The 18,787-nt window shown below is 32.1% G+C and overlaps 3 protein-coding genes across 4 annotated transcripts in view; all 3 read right to left on the bottom strand.

Moving 5' to 3' along the window:
• LOC123700154 (ATP-binding cassette sub-family C member 4-like) overlaps positions 1-18,787 on the bottom strand; it is a 219,903-nt gene that overhangs the window by 49,832 nt on the left and 151,284 nt on the right. The window lies entirely within an intron of this gene.
• Positions 2,844-4,429, bottom strand: LOC123700221 (glycerophosphodiester phosphodiesterase GDPD6-like). Its single transcript, XM_045647374.1, has one exon. The coding sequence runs from the start codon at positions 3,982-3,984 to the stop codon at positions 2,881-2,883; it is 1,104 nt and encodes a 367-aa protein (XP_045503330.1). The 5' UTR covers positions 3,985-4,429; the 3' UTR covers positions 2,844-2,880.
• Positions 4,796-6,761, bottom strand: LOC123700209 (glycerophosphodiester phosphodiesterase GDPD6-like). Its single transcript, XM_045647362.1, has 2 exons — positions 6,430-6,761; positions 4,796-5,998 (listed from the first exon to the last, which is right to left on the bottom strand). Exons 1-2 carry the CDS (start codon positions 6,430-6,432, stop codon positions 4,868-4,870), a joined length of 1,134 nt encoding a protein of 377 aa, XP_045503318.1. The 5' UTR covers positions 6,433-6,761; the 3' UTR covers positions 4,796-4,867.

Here is an 18,787-nt window from a genome sequence, read left to right as displayed (position 1 = left end):
ACTGTCACTTTTCAACCTATGTCACAATGACACTTCTTTTTATTAAAAATATTTTATTCAGGCTGGCAATTTTTACAGGCCTACAAGGATCTTTCGGCACGTCGTGAAATTAGGTACTACAGCAGCTTGGCAGAAATGAGGGAAAGAATGAGGGCGACATTAAGCTATTATCTACGTCATACAGCATCATATATCAGTTCTGATAGTTGATATTTCTTTAACTGAATATTTGTATCAAGTTTGTATCTTTAGTAGTTGCTTCTACCAATTTAATCTAGGCAAGGATGCACAGAACAGGAAAAACCACAGGGAAAAACTAATAGAAGTGTGATGTGGGCGTGGCCCACGTGTCACTAGTAAGGTAAGATCACCTAACTTGCTCTCAGTTGTGCGCAGAAAAATATTCGAGTCGGTTGTCAGCTGTCAAACCTTTTTTCCATATTTATTCATTAATAGGGACGTGTTGTTTTGTATTAGAGACCAAAAATGATAGCAGACACAATAATATCAGCAATAGAGACATTATATACCATCGGTAAGTCTTATTTTAATTTATTTTAAACTAGTGGTCCGCCCCGGCTTCGCCCGTGGTACGTATTTAGTATCCTATATCCTACTCCTGGCTCTAAACTACCTCCCTGCCAATTTTCAGCTAAATCGGTTCAGCCGTTCTTGAGTTATAAGTGGAGTAACTAACACGACTTTCTTTTATATATATAGATATATTTTATGTTATAGCTTCGCTTGTCGTAATTTGTCAAAAATTTATAAAAATAATAAGTCAAAATGAACCTTAATCCATGAGAAATTAGTACTATTATAGATTGAAAAGCAAACAAGACTTTCTGGAATATTATTGCAATAAACAAACGAATGTCGGATTAGTGATGCATGTGGCGCAAATCGACAGTATCGATACTTTAGAAAAGACAATCACTATAAATTAATATTAAATTTTATTTTATTTTTCCTTTGCTTTCATTAGTCCTATTTATTTATAGATTTTCCAAAGAGGCTAATTTAAAAGAGAAATGGATAAAAGCAACGTGACGAGTTAACTGGATGCCGAACAGCACTAAGCAGTCTAACAAAGGCCACCGATACATCAAACCTACGGCAGTTCCAAGATTTAAAATAATGCATAATTTCTGTTTGTATTTTGTAAATATAGATTTATACTATTCTATTCTGTATTTTATCAAAATATAATAATATGAAAAGGCATACTTAGTAGTAATAAACATACTCCAAAATGTAACACATCATACTATACTCTTATAATAGAAAGAAAAAAAAAATGCACAAAAATATATTTATTTGTGAATTATCGATAACAAGGCTGACATCCCTTAGAGCATAGCATCAGGTTAATGTCAAGTTAATGTCATTAATTTAGAGTGACACAAATTTCAACCTTATCTTTATGTGTTGAGGTTCAAAGTTATATGTATTGAAAACTAACGCCCTCTGTTGTGGAATAGCTGAATGTTTTCGAATTTGGAATTTCTGAGCAAAGAGAAACAAAACAGCTATTATACCTAGGGATGTTATACTAAAATAAACCATAACCTGGTGCGTTAGGGTACATATTGTAATGCTGAATTTATAACCTAAGTCAGTTTTTACTCATAATAAGCTGTCCAATCAAAGGCATAGTTTACTTGTAGTGTACTGTATAACCACAGAATACATAATAGTAGCTAAACGCTACAGAACGGACACTCTCCGCCTCCCGCCAAAATTAAACACTTACCTCACCCCGCACGATCAGACATGTTATGACTTATGGTACCCATTTCCCCGCAAGGACGATACCAACGACGTCTTTAGACGAAACGCAACGAAGATTGACAACATTAATCAAATTGACTTAAAGCAATTTTATTATTTTGGATTTGTGATTATCGTTTTTCGTAGAAAATGGTTAGATATTGTGCTGTTTACGGATGTATTTCATCAGAAAAACGCGAATTTTTTTTTACGCTAGTCACAAATGTGCCAACCATAAAGAGTTTACACACACATTTGCAGTCTCTACAGTGTGACTGTCAAAACTATAATTTTGTATGGAGTGTCCGGGGTGTGGTATAACTACCGGTTTAAATGTGTGGGTTTGGCGACACTGGTTTTCATACTAATTATGACATTATAGCACTTCTATTAGTTTTTCCTGTTCTGTGCAAGGATGAATTAATACTGATTACATCATTAACTTCTCAAAAACCTTACGTAGCCTTACGTAGTGAAGGAATGTTGATAGAAATACAAAAACAATATAACGACTTTTTTTGCTAAGCTAAATAGGCTTCATCTTGTGAAATCAGATCTTTGAGTGTGTTGTTTGATGCTGATATGATGTTTCCCTATTAAAAATGATTTTTTAAGCTGGAATGGCTTATTATAACTGTCTATAATATTTATTTTTTGTAAATATTCGCAATCGCCACAGAACAAGTACCTATAAAAACATATTGAAAAAAACCATCAGATGGTAGTTTTCTTTTTTTTCAAGAAGCAGGTACAACATTATGTGCAGACCCCACAGAAACATTTCTTGAAGTTATATGTCTGTGGTAGATCCTGACCTTCGAACTTGTGGTGGATTATTAACTTACAATATTACCTACAATAATAAACGCTTTTAAATCATCTTTTTGAAGAAGTGGAAAAATAAAACATAATACATAATAAATTAATTACTTACTGAATTAATTATAATACAGGTACTTACAATTATTTTACTAAGTACTCTTCTACCGGGAAAGTAAGTACTCAGTAGAGAGGAAACTTCTACAAAAATTTGTAAAATAAATAATAAATTTATTTAAATCACATTTCTATAAGCATTTCTATATTGGTTAACATTACATTTAATACAAATTACACACATGGGTTTCTCAAGCGCACCAGAAAATCAGGTTGGTCTATAAATAAACCGTCGATTCCTGTTGCTAAGAATGCTTTTAGTTCTCCATTGAAATTACCAAACGCACTATCAGAAGGATCTTCACTCCTGAATTCTATTGGCAAATACGCATTTTCTGCTCGAAACGTATACGGATGTACTTTTAGCCCAACCGCATGGGCGTCTGCTACAAATGTTGTTGGTCTGCCAAGCCTATTTCTAGAGTCACGAGGAATAATATGACTTTTATCAGGACCAACGGCGTGTGCATATTTCGATATCTCTTTTAGCCCCTCTGCTGTCACCATATCGCCGTACGTTAAATTCGATCCTATTATCATCTGGTCAAGCGGCTGATTTTGTCTGCGACCAATTAATTGCAATAACCTAAGTTCTGTCATTGCTTTTAATTCTTTTAAATTATTTATTTCAAAGGATTGTATATAGGCTGGTGCACTTGGTCCCATGTAACCATTCTTGTGAAACGCATCTACGACCGCTTGTTCCATTGGTAAGCCTATGAGTTTGAAATAACTGCCTAATTTAATTTCTGGATATATTCCAATTGTGCGATTCTCACTTACTTCCAGTCCCCTTACCAAATCAATGATTTCTTGGAAAGTAGGTATTTCAAAAGCTCCATCCATACGTGTATTTCCTGGTCGAATACGTGGCAAACTTTCAATTGCTCTTAAAGTTTTTATTTCAGCGAGAGTGAAGTCTTCTGAAAACCATCCAGATATTTCTCTTTGAAGAATTGAAATTGTTCGGTACCGGTCCGCAAATTCAGGACGCTGTGCGACATCGGTGGTAACATCCAATTGGTTTTCGTGACGAGCAATAAGGTGCCCATCTTTGGTCATAACTAGATCAGGTTCAACATAATCTGCACCCATAGTTACTGATAAGGCGTATGCCCCTAAAGTATGTTCCGGCACATATCCACTTGCCCCACGATGAGCAACGACCACTGGCTCACAGTCATCGGGTCCGCGTCTGTATTTCTTTTGTTCTTTGTTAGGCAACGCATAAACCGAACAAACGAATCCTAAAGCATAGACAATTGACAAAATATTCATTTTTAGGCGTCCGGTAACTATCGTTAAACTGTAATTACTATTAATCAATATTATATTATAAAGGCTAAAAATTACGAGAAGTTTATACGATACTTTATCTGCTAATCCTATTTAAGTAGTTTTTTAACGACAACAATTATTGATAACATTGTGACGATCCTCAGCATTTAGATAAGTACATATTTTCTATGACGATTATATAAAGAAATTAATATGAAAATTCTAGCCGACCGTTTCGGCTACGCCTAGGATAAAAAACAAAATATTATAATTTAGCCTAGATGTCACTCGTGTAGATTTCTGCTGAGGAAATAATTTTTCAAGTCGGTGCAGTAGGTATGTAGTTTCGGAGAGTTTTTATTTGAAAACAAACACACCCTTAAATCATTCTTCTTTACAACATAAGTGTAGGTATATACTTTTTTTGTTTTTTTTTAACCATTTATTGAACAGCAAAAAACAAACATGAAAATATACAGTAAAGCATCACATAAATCAGTACGATTTGATCGTGATGCATATTCATTCGTACGTCAATTATGTAATATGTATATAAAGTATAAACACTGTTTCATTACTTTTATAATTAAATGTTACAAAACACATTAAGATGGCAAGTGAACTACATGACAGAAAATAAATGACATACAAGAGGGTATTATTATGTACGTAGTATATATCTGTCAACTGTGGTATTATCGAAAAAAATAATTTACTATCACCTACTGTGCTGGCCGATTCTTTATAAGCTTATATATTCTTTTACTTACATTGGTCATTTAATTATAGGTATAGATTAAAAAAAAAATCCTTTAATTCAATGTTTTTATTTTATAATAACATAGAATTATATCTACTTATGCTAGAGTCACCTAAAATATTACTAACAATTTTCTCTAATACTAACTGGTATATCAGGTTGGTCTGAAAATAAACCATCAATACCCGCCGCGATGTATGCTCGTAATTCCCCTACTAAATCTCCTCTAGCAGAAAGTTCTGGGTCATCACTTTGAAATTCTTTAGGCAGAAAAGTGTTTTCTGCTCTGAAGGTATAAGGGTGTACTTTTAAACCTGCTGCATGCGCATCGTTGACAAAACTTGTCGGTTCTCCGAGTGTGTTATCTTCTTTACGAGGAATAATAAACGATTTATCTGGTCCAACAGCATATGCATATTTAGCAACTTCTTGTAATCCTTCTGGAGTCGCCATATCGCCGTAAGTGAGATTAGTTCCAAGTATAACTTGATCGGCAGGTTGAAGGGACTTGTCGCTTTCATATAATTGTAACAAACGAAGGCCCGTTATTTCCTTCAATTGCTTTAAATTTTCGACTTCAAATGATTGGATATACACAGGGGCTTTCAATCCTCTATAGCCATTTGAATGGAATGTATCCACTAGACGCTGTTCCATGGGTAATCCTAATTTCTTAAAATGACTACTATGTTTAATTTCTGGATATAAACCAATGGTCCTCTTTTGACTGATCTGTAAACTCTTAACAAGATCAATAATTTCTTGGAATGTTGGGATCTTAAACACGTCATTCATACGTGCATTGCCCGGTCGTATATTTGGAATTCGTTCGATGGCTCTAAGAGTTTTTATTTCAGCTAGGGTGAAGTCTTCTGTAAACCAACCGCTTATTTGATTTCCGTCGACGGTTTGATTTCGGTGTCGATCAGCAAATTCTGGATGATCTGCGACATTAGTGGTTAATCCGAGCTCATTGTCGTGTCGTGCTACGAGATGACCGTCCTTAGTCATAACTAAATCAGGCTCAACGTAGTCGGCTCCCATTATGACAGCTAGAGCGTATGAACCTAGAGTATGTTCGGGAACATATCCGCTCGCGCCCCTGTGTGCGATGATGGTTGGATGACATCGGTCTGGATCGTCTTTATCAGGCTGCCAAGATATGATTGCCGATGGTGCTGCAGATACAAGAGTTATGCCTCCAATTATAAATATTGCCCATATACACGTACGTGTTGATACTTTGTATTCACCCTGAAATAAAAATAAAAATAAGATTATTACATTACAATTTAATTATTTAATTTATTAATTTTTCTTTAAAAAAACAATTCATAGAGTTTTAATATGTTATAGCATTACAGCCATGAATAAAAAAAATAATTATATTAAAAAGGAAATAAACTTTTCTATAAAACAATAAGAAAAATATTATAATTATTTTTCCAATTTACATAATATTAGTTATGGGAATGAAATAGAAAACTAAACACGTATGATCATTGATCGTTTTCGTCCCATTTTAATATTTTAAAATTAACTATATTAAACAATAACTGAATTAGTAATAGGTACATAGTTTAAAAGTTTATGCACATAACAGAACTCACAGAAGCTGTGAAAAATATCCATAAATCAAAACAAAAAACTTTAAATTAGAAAACGTAAATACCTACTAAACTTACCATTTTAAACACTTAGCAATCCGAATAAAACTAACTTCGATAGAGTTCACTTTAGACAATAACTTTAGTGTCGTCTCGTAGCACTGATGTTTACATGTGTGCACGAAATTCTTTACAAATTTTATATTTTACTACTCTAATATTCCTACTCTTATAAATAAGTTAAAATGGTTTACTGAAACAATATCGCGTCACGTGCTGCACGGTTGAGTTGTGAATCGAAAGAGGAAAGTCTTTTAAATTAATATTCATATTGTTTTCCTCAGCATTTGTTACGAAGAGTACGCTATGGCACGAAGTAGTGAATGTCAAAGAAACTGGTTTTAAATTAGGCACGCTGTTTATTGAATTATTTTTCTGCTTTGTTTAATGTTTTAAAAGCCACGATATACCTACCTAGTTAATTAAAAACTATTGAGAGGCGATAAGTAAAATAAAGAAGCTCAAGGTTTTCCTTGAGACACGTCATGTGGACTAGGTACAGTTACTATGATAAGTACCAGTTAGCACTATCATTATGTTGTGGTGAATATAGTATCAATAATCAATTACTCTAAATATAATAGTTGTCGCTGTCATTTTAACAATACATTAAAAAACTATTATAAAAATATATAGGTATTTACTAAACGACTGTACTTACACTTGAAATATTCAAGATAAGACATGATGTTTAAATCTTTATGACATTTTGGATCGGTGTTAGATAAGTGATCGTGGTGTGACACGAGTTACGTGTGATTACGAGTCGCTAGTTGCACCACTATAAAATATTATCTTACCGCGATTATATTCGTAATATCTTTACATTAACTATACCACACAATACCTGATTAATTAGTAAACACAGTATAAAATAATTCAGAATTAAAGTGGTAATATTTTTAGTTAGAAAGTAGACAAAAATAGCTGTTCATAAATCATAATATTGATAAAATATTATCACATATCTACATATAAGCAAAACTAAAAAAAAATTGTTAAAAAAGCGATGGAATATCGAAAATTCCCATCTTTTATGATTATGTTAAGGAAACTACCTATACTACATTTAAGCTCATAAGTTACATAGAATAAAAGGCTTTTTATTATGTATGATTAAAGGTTTTTATATTACATACTTAGATATAGATGTCATTTTTAAATAAAAAATATGACTAACTAGGTAGGTAGTACAAATAAAAATAATATCTATCAATAGTAAAAAATAAATACCTTCTGCAGTCATATCTTAATATATATAAATCTCGTGTCACAATGTTTGTCCTCAATGGACTCCTAAACCACTTAACCGATTATAATAAAATTCGCACACCGTGTGCAGTTCGATCCAACTTGAGAGATAGGATAGGTTTTATCCCGGAAATCCCTCGGGAACGGGAACTATGCGGGTTTTTCTTTGAAAACGCGGGCGAAGCCGTGGGCGGAAAGCTAGTGCTAGTATATGATCATCTTTTACATAACATTAATACAATTATTTTTCAAGTGTATTTAAGACAAGTAAACTAAAGACATGTAAAAATAAATTATGTTATGAAAGTTGAAATTATGTTTTTCTGTATAATTTTTTCGTAACCCGGATCCTCGAGTAACGGCACTATGTAAACACAGCACGCGTAAGTTATCATTGAGATAATAATATAAGGTCACTCTTATATGGATGGTCTGATTGTCTACACACATTTATTGACTAAAGATTTGTTTATTTACTCAAAACTGTTTTGGAAGAAAACATGTATTGTGCCTTGAGGTAGGATTTTTTTTTTTTTAATTTCGGGACAATTTTCACACACGGCACGATCTGATCCCATACTAAGCTTTTCGCTTGTGTTATGGAAACCAGACCAGACCAGGATTAATTTAAATAAGACATAAGAGGTTATCATTTTATTATTTCTTGTACAAAAATTACACTTGATATTATATAATTTGTCCAAAATGTATTTGATTTATGATATATATATTATAGATACATAATTAAGTGACGTAGAGACATTAATCAAGAGACATTTTTATTAAAAACAACAGTATCATAAAGTAATTTAAAACGATTACTACTGGTATTACTGTTAAATAAATGCGTTTATTAAAAGTGAACATCCCTAAGCGTAAACATTGCCCCCTGTGTGTTGACATAAAGATTTGATATGCTAGGGTTGATCAAAAGAATCGACCATTTTCATTTTAATATAAATACAACTAGGTTTATGTTATTGTGAGTTGTTCTTGTACACGGAAGGAGATATTGTAACTTTTATTGTTATGAGGTTTTTAAAATATTATCAACTATTTAATTATTCTTCCATTTTCCAGAAAACTTTGAAGTTACTCATATTAAAAAGAGAATATTTCTTAGATTATAATTTGTACCTACATTTCAGATGTGTACCAACTTACAAAGATTTTTACCCGAAACCCACTAATAAAAAAAATGCTTTATGAGCACTACGGTCTTTTGCAATTGCAAAATATGCTAAATCTTATGGAAATCAAATATGTAAGTATATTTTATCTTAAGGTGATATGGAACGCAAAAAACCATGTTTTTCTATTACGACTTTAGTCGTAGCCCTGATCAAAGGGTGCATACAAGATCCCCTGCCGAGGAATCCCTTGCAAAATTCGTTTGTTTTTTCCACCTACCCTCCGCAATCGGTAGCGTCCTCTAATCCCAGTAGATCGAATTAATAAAGTTTGTCGTTAATCATTATCGTAAGCTTCGAATACGGAATTAGACATTGATTACAGCAAGGGTGAATGGATATGGCGACTTTATTAGCTGACGAGATTTACTGTTAAATAAAAATCTGATTACTTTTTTCCACTTTATTTCATTTTAGTAAAATTTGTATACGATATTCGTATTCGTATTCTTTTTATATGTTGCATATTCCTATTATATACGTAAACAATTGATATAGGTACTAATAAATGCTGCTTATTTAATTAAATTTAAGATGCTGAAATTTAAACCATTACAAAGAAGCATGAAATGCGTATCTATCTATAATATAGTTTATGAAAAAACAATATTATCTATGAATCTTTATGATGTCTAGAAGAAAAACATAATCCTTCCCTCCAAAAAATCAATTTATTGTTTACTTGTGGTAAACTTATTATCCTTTTGTGAAGAGACTATCCCCAGAGGTCTATCCAAACCGTTGCCCCTTAGAAGGTAGAGGGGCTTAATTGTGTTTAACTGTAAACATTAAATTACACATTTTGGTTGGATAAATTCGATACAAATTGTTTTATTACATTCCAAATTGTGTTAAAAATTCTTGAACTGTTTTTTTTACAGAATATAGTATTATTTATTATGGAATAAAGTATCTTAGTTAAGAATATGGAGAATATTAGGGATTCCTTATTTTATTTATGGTTGTTTGAATATTTCCAATTTAAATAATTATATAAATTACTATATGAATTACATAAAACAACAGGTTTAATGAATGGTATAATGAATTGTTAAAATCTACCTACTACACCGACCGTATTGAAAATCAAACTCAGATTTTCCAAATAAGTTATCTTTCAAACGATCAATTATAATTAAAGGTATGTTTTGAAAAATTCCAATGAAAAGATAAAATATCCCATACAGAAGTGATTCAGTTAAGTGGATAATAATAGGTGGGATGGTCAACCCGGGCGGGGCAACCACGCCTTGTAACATGGGCTAGCTTTTTATTTTCACGAGAGATCCTTCGCAATTAATTATATAAATATCTAAAGTCAATATTGAACTTATCGGAATGGGAGGAAAAAGGTTGCCTTTGTTCATGAAAAAAGCCAAAGAAAGGATCTTAAAATGGTTATAGGTTTTTATAACGTAAAAATTTAACAAAAACCTAAATTAACTTTATTAACTAAACTAATGTATATGTCGTGGTCATATCGTAGATTTGATCATTTCATGATATGAGTGGCCATTTCACGAAATGGTCGCATATCGTGAAATGGCCAACATAGTTTGATCAGATCGTTAAATCGTCAACGTTTCACGATTTGGTCATCCACATTTGGCCAGATCGTATAAAATATAAAGAGTCCATAAAATATTAAAAATTTTCAGAATAACTATATTCTAAAAACTTGTTTAATGTCATTTAAGTTAGTGCCGCGGCAGCGGCCGGCGAATGCCAGAATCGAATCGTTTTTGCAATAGAAAACAATTAGGTTAGGTTAGGTTAGACTTTGATAAACAACGCACGAGCCGAGCGAGCAAAGCGAGCGTGCCGCGGCAGCGGCCGGCGAGTGCCAAAAGCGGATCGCTTTTTAAAAAACAAACAATTATAATAATATAGTAGTAGTTTCTTAAATAATTTTATTTAAGTCGCATTTTTTCTAAAATACATATAAGATATCCACATTTTTCATAGTACCTACTCGTACCTCTTCGTCGTAAATTCTTTGCTATGACTTTCTTCGTAATATTGTTATTAAACGAATTATGAAGTTTTTAACTGCAAATAATTTAATTTTCGCCAGCGGCCGCCATCTTATCACATAAACACAGAGCTTGCAGCGCCTCTACCAACGATTAATGTAACTATTTTACGATATGATCAAATAATTTTGGTCATTTCATGAAAAAACCGTGCGTTAATTGGCCATATCGTGAAACGATTTCTTATCATTGATCTGCCCAAACCACATCATGATGTGGCCAAACTAAATTGGCCATTTCACGATATGCGACCATTTCGTGAAATGGCCACTCATATCATGAAATGATCAAATCTACGATATGACCACGACATATATAGGGATTTCAAACCTGTAGACAGTAGGTATCTCTGTTAATTATATCTATTTTTTATAATGTGCACATCAATCCGTTTCAGTGAATTAGTTACCTATATACGTGATACGTCCCATTATATAAAATTATTACTTAGAATACAATTATTCAAGCTCAAAGTAGGTACATTAAAATGAAATGTCAGTTTTAATTTTGAATTCTTTAGTTCCTTGTCGATAAATTGGTATTGAACAATCAGCATACCTAGCTATCGGTCAATCGTGGCCACAATCGGCCGATCGACACGACCCGTAACAATACGTATTGACGATACTATAAACATAAAAAATAATCACCATTATGTTGTGAGAGCGTATCGAACTTACCAATAGACGAAATTAAAATTACTCGTACCTAATAGCTGCATAGGCGTGGATTATTAATTTGTGCGGCATTGTCCTGCAAAGATGTATCGTCGATGAAAGTTCATACGATAGTTTCAATCTTATCGCCACATCGGACATTTTAAACTTTAAATTGAAACTCATGAAAGATGTTACAAATTAATTAAAAGTATAAATAAAGCTAGAAAAAGGAGTAAATATTATACCACTCTATAAATCAATTTATTCTTATCAATACATCACATTGTTGTCGGACCCTTAGGGCATAAAATTTAAAGACTCTAAAATACTTCATTATCCGTGACAAACGACTATCAATCATCCAAAAGCTCGCAAAACAATAATCACATTATCATTCTCCCATAATAACTAATGCATCTTCGAAACGCATAAAGAACCCGCTTTGTGAGCTTTTTTTTATGAAAATAAAGAATTTTTGAGAAATATCGACGAGTTGCGTCTCGCTCGAAATCGAACAATGTAAACTTATAAGCGAACGTATTATTTATTGAAAGCAAGAAAAAAGTGAATACGAATCCGCTTGACATATTGTTAAAGGTCCTTATAAAATTATTTGCTATCACGCCATCCGGGACTTGTTACCACAGACTAATAATAATATACTACGTATATTGTTACGAAGAAGCAATCTTCGGAACGAAACAAGACTGCCTCGATGGTAACGTTTATAAAATGTCTTGTCGAAACAATAAAAGGATAAAATATAAGCATGTAACCGAAACGGTCCGCCCGTTTAATTGATGGAGAGGACTTTGTCTAAGGGCACGTAAGTAATTGTTGTCTTCTCGTTTTAATAATCATACAGACGCCATTCCCCGTACGCTATTAATAATGCTTAGGAAGAATTTTTCGAATTCCCAAATGTCATCCAACTTATTAACCGACTTCATTTTTTGTTTAGGTTTATTTGTTTTGAGCGAGCGTTTTGGTTTTGGCGCGGTCATTTCGACCTTTTGTTTTTTGTCTCGCGTCTTGCCATCTTCGGAGATGAAATATTGTTTACAGATAATTAGTTATCTTCTAATAAAGTCTTTTTCTATGAAATCGCTTAATTACAAACGTCTTGTGTAGTATTTAAAGGATGATTTGACAAATTGCATTTATGCTGGATTTTTATAATTCAGATTATTTTGTTGTTGATATAGGTATATTAAAGTTACTTTTTATATACCTCTTTTAGATACCCAAAAATCAGAATTGAAAAAGTTGCCATTTAGAGTTCATTTTACAAAATACTTACTGTACGATACGATCTGTGAACTAAGTAATGAGTTTTCAAATTAAGTACCCACAAGGTACCTACTGATGAAAAAATATCTATACCACGCAACCTACCTCAAAATACCTACATAGTCTGCAAAAAATAAACTAAATGAATAAATTTAGATTCCAATGCGCGTGATCGATAGACCCGTAGATCAGATCTATAGATCATATCGACTTTGAAAATGGAATGCGTGAGTAAGACAAAATATAATTAATGATCGCTCTTCAAAATTCGAATCGCTCTGGTGCAGACAAGTTGGCGTCGTCGTGGATAAACAAAAGGCGAAATTCAAAAATATGTTTTTACATTAAAAAACGATTCAACATATACAATTAATCATTCGTTTGTATTGAAGCATCTGTTGTGGCTCCGCTTTTAGATCGAATAAGCTATTGTTGTAGTGGACCTCTATGCTTTTGTTAAATCAAAGATCACCACCTGTTAAATGAAGTAGGTAACGGTTTTATTAGCCGTGGATGGACTGGAAAAATAATGACAATAGCTATATTATTATATTGTTATGGAGTTTTTTTTTAAGTAGGAGGTTTTAAGTAGGTCGGAGTTTTTTTTAAGTACTGGCCAACTATTACCCTCATGGTAATTAATTTATTAAAAATAAAATTATGTATTAAAATATGAGAAATATTCCATTATTATGATAATCCATATAAATAAAAAAAATTATGTAAGAATTTTTTATATTAAACAACATTTGTGATAATTTTTACAATTCACTAAGTAAACAATTTTTTATTTTTGATAAAGGAATAAAACACGGATATATAATAAAAAGCATTGTAGTTTTGTATTTATATAAATATAACTACATAGGTAACAACATTTTTTGCCATCATCTTTCAAAGAATTGATCGAAAGGTGTAGGTAGGTATAAAATGATGTCCTGTCAGACGGCCATGTAATTCGTCAAAGATCGCGGGCTTAGGTCGTGGGAGAGTGTAGTTTTCAAATAAGTTTGCTGTTTAAAAATAATTAAACTTCAGGTAAAACTTACTACAAATAACTAGTAACATGGCCCTGTAACCATCGGAAGTGTATTGAATCTTAAAAAGTAAGCAGGTAATCTGTATTTTAAAGTAGAGTTTAGGTATAACTATTATATAAATAAAAACCTTCTTATTAATCATATTGGCGCTATTTTTATAATATTTCTTGATAGAAGTTGTCTTTTCGTGAATCACAAAATTCATAAAACAAAGTACCTATTCTTATTTGTTGCTTAATCAGTTATTACGTTGCTTTGTTTATGTTGATCTTGGCTTGGAAAATTGTGTGGGTTCTTTAAATAGGAAGACTGAAAAACATGGAATGTCCGTAAATAAGAAACCTTTTGTATCAAGTACCTAATACCTAGGTATATAGTATCAAGTATGTGTGAAATTAATAACTTCAATCTGTGTAATACTTATGGTGATCACCAAAAATCAACTTTAATGGAATTAGGTAAACACTGGCTTGGCACATGATAAGTTCGCTTTTTATTCGTGTAAGAGCCTTTTTATTGTCACTCATGATTATGTTCACCAAAATACCTTCAACTCACCTACGTTTTTAAATTTTAACTGCCATGATAATGTCATAAAATGTTTTTATTATTCTCAAGAAAAATTTTCATTAATATTATGCATAAAATTTCAAATTTTAATAGCATCCAGATTTTTAAAACTGTTGAATTATGGAAGGTATTCCTAGAACGCGTTTCATCTATCTTTTCCGAACCGCTAAACTATAACGTGGGTTAACTAACATGGAAAAAAAAGAAACAAACGAATATGCGACCAGTTTTTTCACCTGACAACACCCAACGTCACTTTTTATGAGGGCCGTTTTGAAAATTAAATTATAGGTTATAATTTTAATATGATAGGTGTGTAATATATTTTATCAAGAAATATTTGTTGTAAGATCTTATCTTTTATTTTAAACTTTCTTTATTTGTTCACAAAAAACTTCCATCTTATTAAACGACTTTTTTGTTAATAAAATATAAATTAAGTGCCCGTGGTAGCTTGATTTGAAAGAGATATCAGATAGCATTATAAGTATTTAGAGACTGGATCTTGAAGAAGTTTTTGCGATATTATTGAATTTTCATTAGCCGTATGTAATAACATCACTTGCTTAATTTAAAACAAAATCGTTTTGTAATAAAGATCAATGATATCGTAAAGATTAAATCTACAAAGAAATCCGCATCGATTAGACAAAGCGGTTCGGTACAATCGTTAGGTCCTTTAACGACATTGTTTTTTGGCTGGCGACAAAAAGTAGCGGCAACAAAGGTGATCCTTGTTTGAGATAAAAAGAGCATAAATAACACTTTGGCTTAGGCCACCTCGGTTTAATACACTGATTTTTAGTATCATCGTATTTGTGTAATACTTTTTATAAGATGGAAAGGCAAATGGGCATATTATTCACCGTTTGAACATTTCCATGTTGTTGATCTCTAATTAGTTCGTCAGTTTCTTATTAGAACTGCTTGTTGTTTAAATTATATTTAACTAGCTTATCGTCCGCGGCTTCGTCCACTTTGTCTAAAACCTAATAAATTATATACTTAAACCTTCCTCTTGAATCACTCTATCTATTTAAAAAACCGCATCAAAATCCGTTGCGAAGTTTTGAAGATTTAAGCATACAAAGGGACATAGGGACAGAGAAAGCGACTTTGTTTTATACTATGTAGTGAAGAGTTCCTGCTCTACGTATTTATGTAGAGCAAGTACCATATGGTATTTTGTACCACAAATATTTAATAGATAGTGATGCCTGCACTAAGAAGGTAAGTTAAAATATAAGTAAGTTAAGTAGGTAATAATTTGGACATCAAAAATGTTGCACAACAACTATTTACAAACAAAACTTTGAGCCTGAAGAGAACATAACTTTATTTATCTTTTTATTTCTTAACTAAAAAACATGATGCAAAATTTTGCACCAATAGAAAAATATCGGAAGACATACTGGCTTAAATATTTTGATGTACTTTGCAAATTAAAAAGCGAAAGAAATATTGTTATAAATTTCAGCTGAGTTTATCCTAAAAGGACGATTCTCAGCGGTGTCCTTTGTACGAGCTTATTAAAACTTTTTTATTAGACAGTTTCCCAAAACAATATTTCAGTACTTTCACTTGTTAAGCAACATTAAATAAATTTATTACTCGCAAAAATTTTAATTTGCATAATTTTTGTTATAAGAATTTTGCTAATACGCAAACATTTTTAGCGATTTTTAGGATTCTTTAGAGGAAACTTTATAACAATATTCGATGGGATTACAGGAATTTAGACTATTCAATTATCTATAAATATCTCAATTTACAATATTGCTTATATAGACTGCAGTGAAAAGTTTAGAAATGTTCGAAACATTAACCTAGAAAATCAACATATTACATAAATTATGGTGCAGGTTTTCTTTTTCCCTAGTTAGCAGGTGTCTGTGATACGTATTTTAATATAAATAATAACTTATAGTTACCATTATTTATAGATATGTAATAATGTAAGTATATATTTTGTCAAAGCTCATTAACATAGACAATTTATTGATATAGGTAGGTAGGTACAAGGGTAGGTACTTCCTAAGTTTAAACAACACAACTCACAAGTAACATAGAATATATTTATTGAAATGTAGAGCGTGATCTTATTTTATTTTAAAAATACTAGAAGAAGGTAGTTAATGCTTTTTTGTACATAAAGCTCTCTAAAGCTCTCATCTAAACAACAAATTGAATTGTTTATTACGAAAACCTTGGACGTACCTACGTTAAACGAACTTGAAAGATTTCAGTGGATGCAGACAACTTGCAGACAACCAAAGTATGGAATGAAGTCGCAAATTCGTGAAAGAGGCTTCGTATTTACAGAATTTCGTAGAGAAAAGCTGTCAGGTGCTGGTTGCTAGGCAACGCGCTGCGGGTGGGCGTGGCAATCAATACCATCTTGCCATTCTTGCCCTCACCTTCACCTCGCTTTTCCTTTCGACGATGTCTTCTGTCAACGCCACTGTTGTTTCAACAGGTTAATAGTTAGCACATGCCTTGGCAGTTGGCACATGCAAACTATTTCTTATTAGAACAGACATTATCACAAATTAATCAATTAGGTAGAACACATTGATTGTTTACATGGATTCCCGGTTATGCCAACAGCTTAAGCTGTGCTTTATGGTCATGTCTTGGGGTCATGCTATAAACTTTCTCTTGTCCTTAAAAATAAAGAAAATAAAATGGTGAAATAAGACTTGTGTAGTACTTGCTACTTAGGTACACTCTACATTGAATAAATGTTCGTAACTAAATACTGCATCAGGGCGGCATTTTCTGTACTTCTGTATAGTTATAACAGCTCATTATAATTTTGAAACCCTCTAAAAGTTTAATCTTAAGCTCTACGCCGTAAGATTGTTAAATTTAATATAACTGTCGAAATAGGATTGCGTACATTTTTGCGTGGGGCACGTCGGAGGCACGTCCTATCGATACAGTCTACTATTAGTGCACAAAGGTCGGCTGTCGGGTACATGCAGGGAGGGGTGCGAATTATGGCCTGTCACTTGCAGAAATACATTACCTGAAGTCTAATTTAGACGTTTTCGTGCAATACTGATCACGATTAAGATAATATTAATGGCATAACATGTCGTAATCGTTATGGAAGCGTATACCTAATCGAATTTTCCGGTTTTGAACAAAGATAAAAACTGTCAAATCCCATTTCAATTGGAAGAAAGTAATATACTGGGCTTTCTGTAGTAGTACCTCTTAGTTCTTACACCAATATTGTTTAACATTATAGTATCACAACACATACAATATACGAGAATATAATAGGAAAGGCTGAAGGAAATTTATTTTGGACTTCACCTATAAACATACGAACGAGAGATCTTCCATTGATTTTTTCTGATTACGATTCTTATTAAATGTTAATAGGTTTTTAATGGATTTTTTTAAATACGTAAATATATTATATAGTAGGTATACGCTCAATAAAAAAAATGAATCTCTATCGTACTCTGATTTTTGATGGTGTAAACATTTCCCAGAATGAGTTAAAATTTAAAGAATGTTGGATTATGGATAGGTTCTAAGTTATACTAATTTAATTACGATTTGGGTGAAACACATGCATAGGTATTACATCATCTATAGACATCAGTGCCTTTTATACTAATATAATAAATGCACAGCTGTTTATATATATTTATGCGTGACAATATACAGACGTATTAATTTTGTATCGCTGTAACGTTTTTATACGGTCATATATTTTTATAGAACTCACTTCGATATCAAGATTGAGATTAAATACTTTAAAACGTATTGGTTTCTAAGATAAGAGAATGAAATTTTAAGAATGTCTTATACATATCTATAACCACTGAACGTATTAACATGGCCCGAAAACCCTCCTAAGTCCTAAACTTCCAACACTTAGCCGAAGCTCTATATTATTAAGACCTTCGTAAGTTATGGTCGATATTCAATAGTTTAATTACCGAAACCAACGTAAATAAATAGTTTGTTTTGTTGATGAGTTATCCAAACCCTCAGTTTAGCTCAACTAATTAAAACAAATTGACTTTCACTAGGCTCCCAAAAGCCCGGCCATTCCTGAACCGAGTCCCATCCCAAAATATATGGACCATAAAACAACAATTACGTTTTATAAACACTACATTTATAACTACTTTATGATTGTATTATTTATTTTATGTAATATATTATGTTAGTGGAGACTTTGATTTTTTCTAAACGTGCTTTCAAATATTTAAAATTTCTGGCGGAGTACAGTCCATTAATTTATAGTATTCGGGATAGGTAAGTATGGAGAGAACTTTGGCGAAAAGATAATCAAAATATTCCATGAATGAAAAATTATATAC

Source organism: Colias croceus, chromosome 2 (assembly GCF_905220415.1).
Source record: "Colias croceus chromosome 2, ilColCroc2.1".
NCBI classification, from domain to species: domain Eukaryota; kingdom Metazoa; phylum Arthropoda; class Insecta; order Lepidoptera; family Pieridae; genus Colias; species Colias croceus.
The sequence above is the reverse complement of the archived record's forward strand: the minus strand, read 5'-3'. Positions and strand labels throughout refer to the sequence as shown.

Bases quoted from the DNA above. Each gene is read 5' to 3' on its own strand.
- LOC123700221 (XM_045647374.1), bottom strand. From the start codon at position 3,984: ATGAATATTTTGTCAATTGTCTATGCTTTAGGATTCGTTTGTTCGGTT.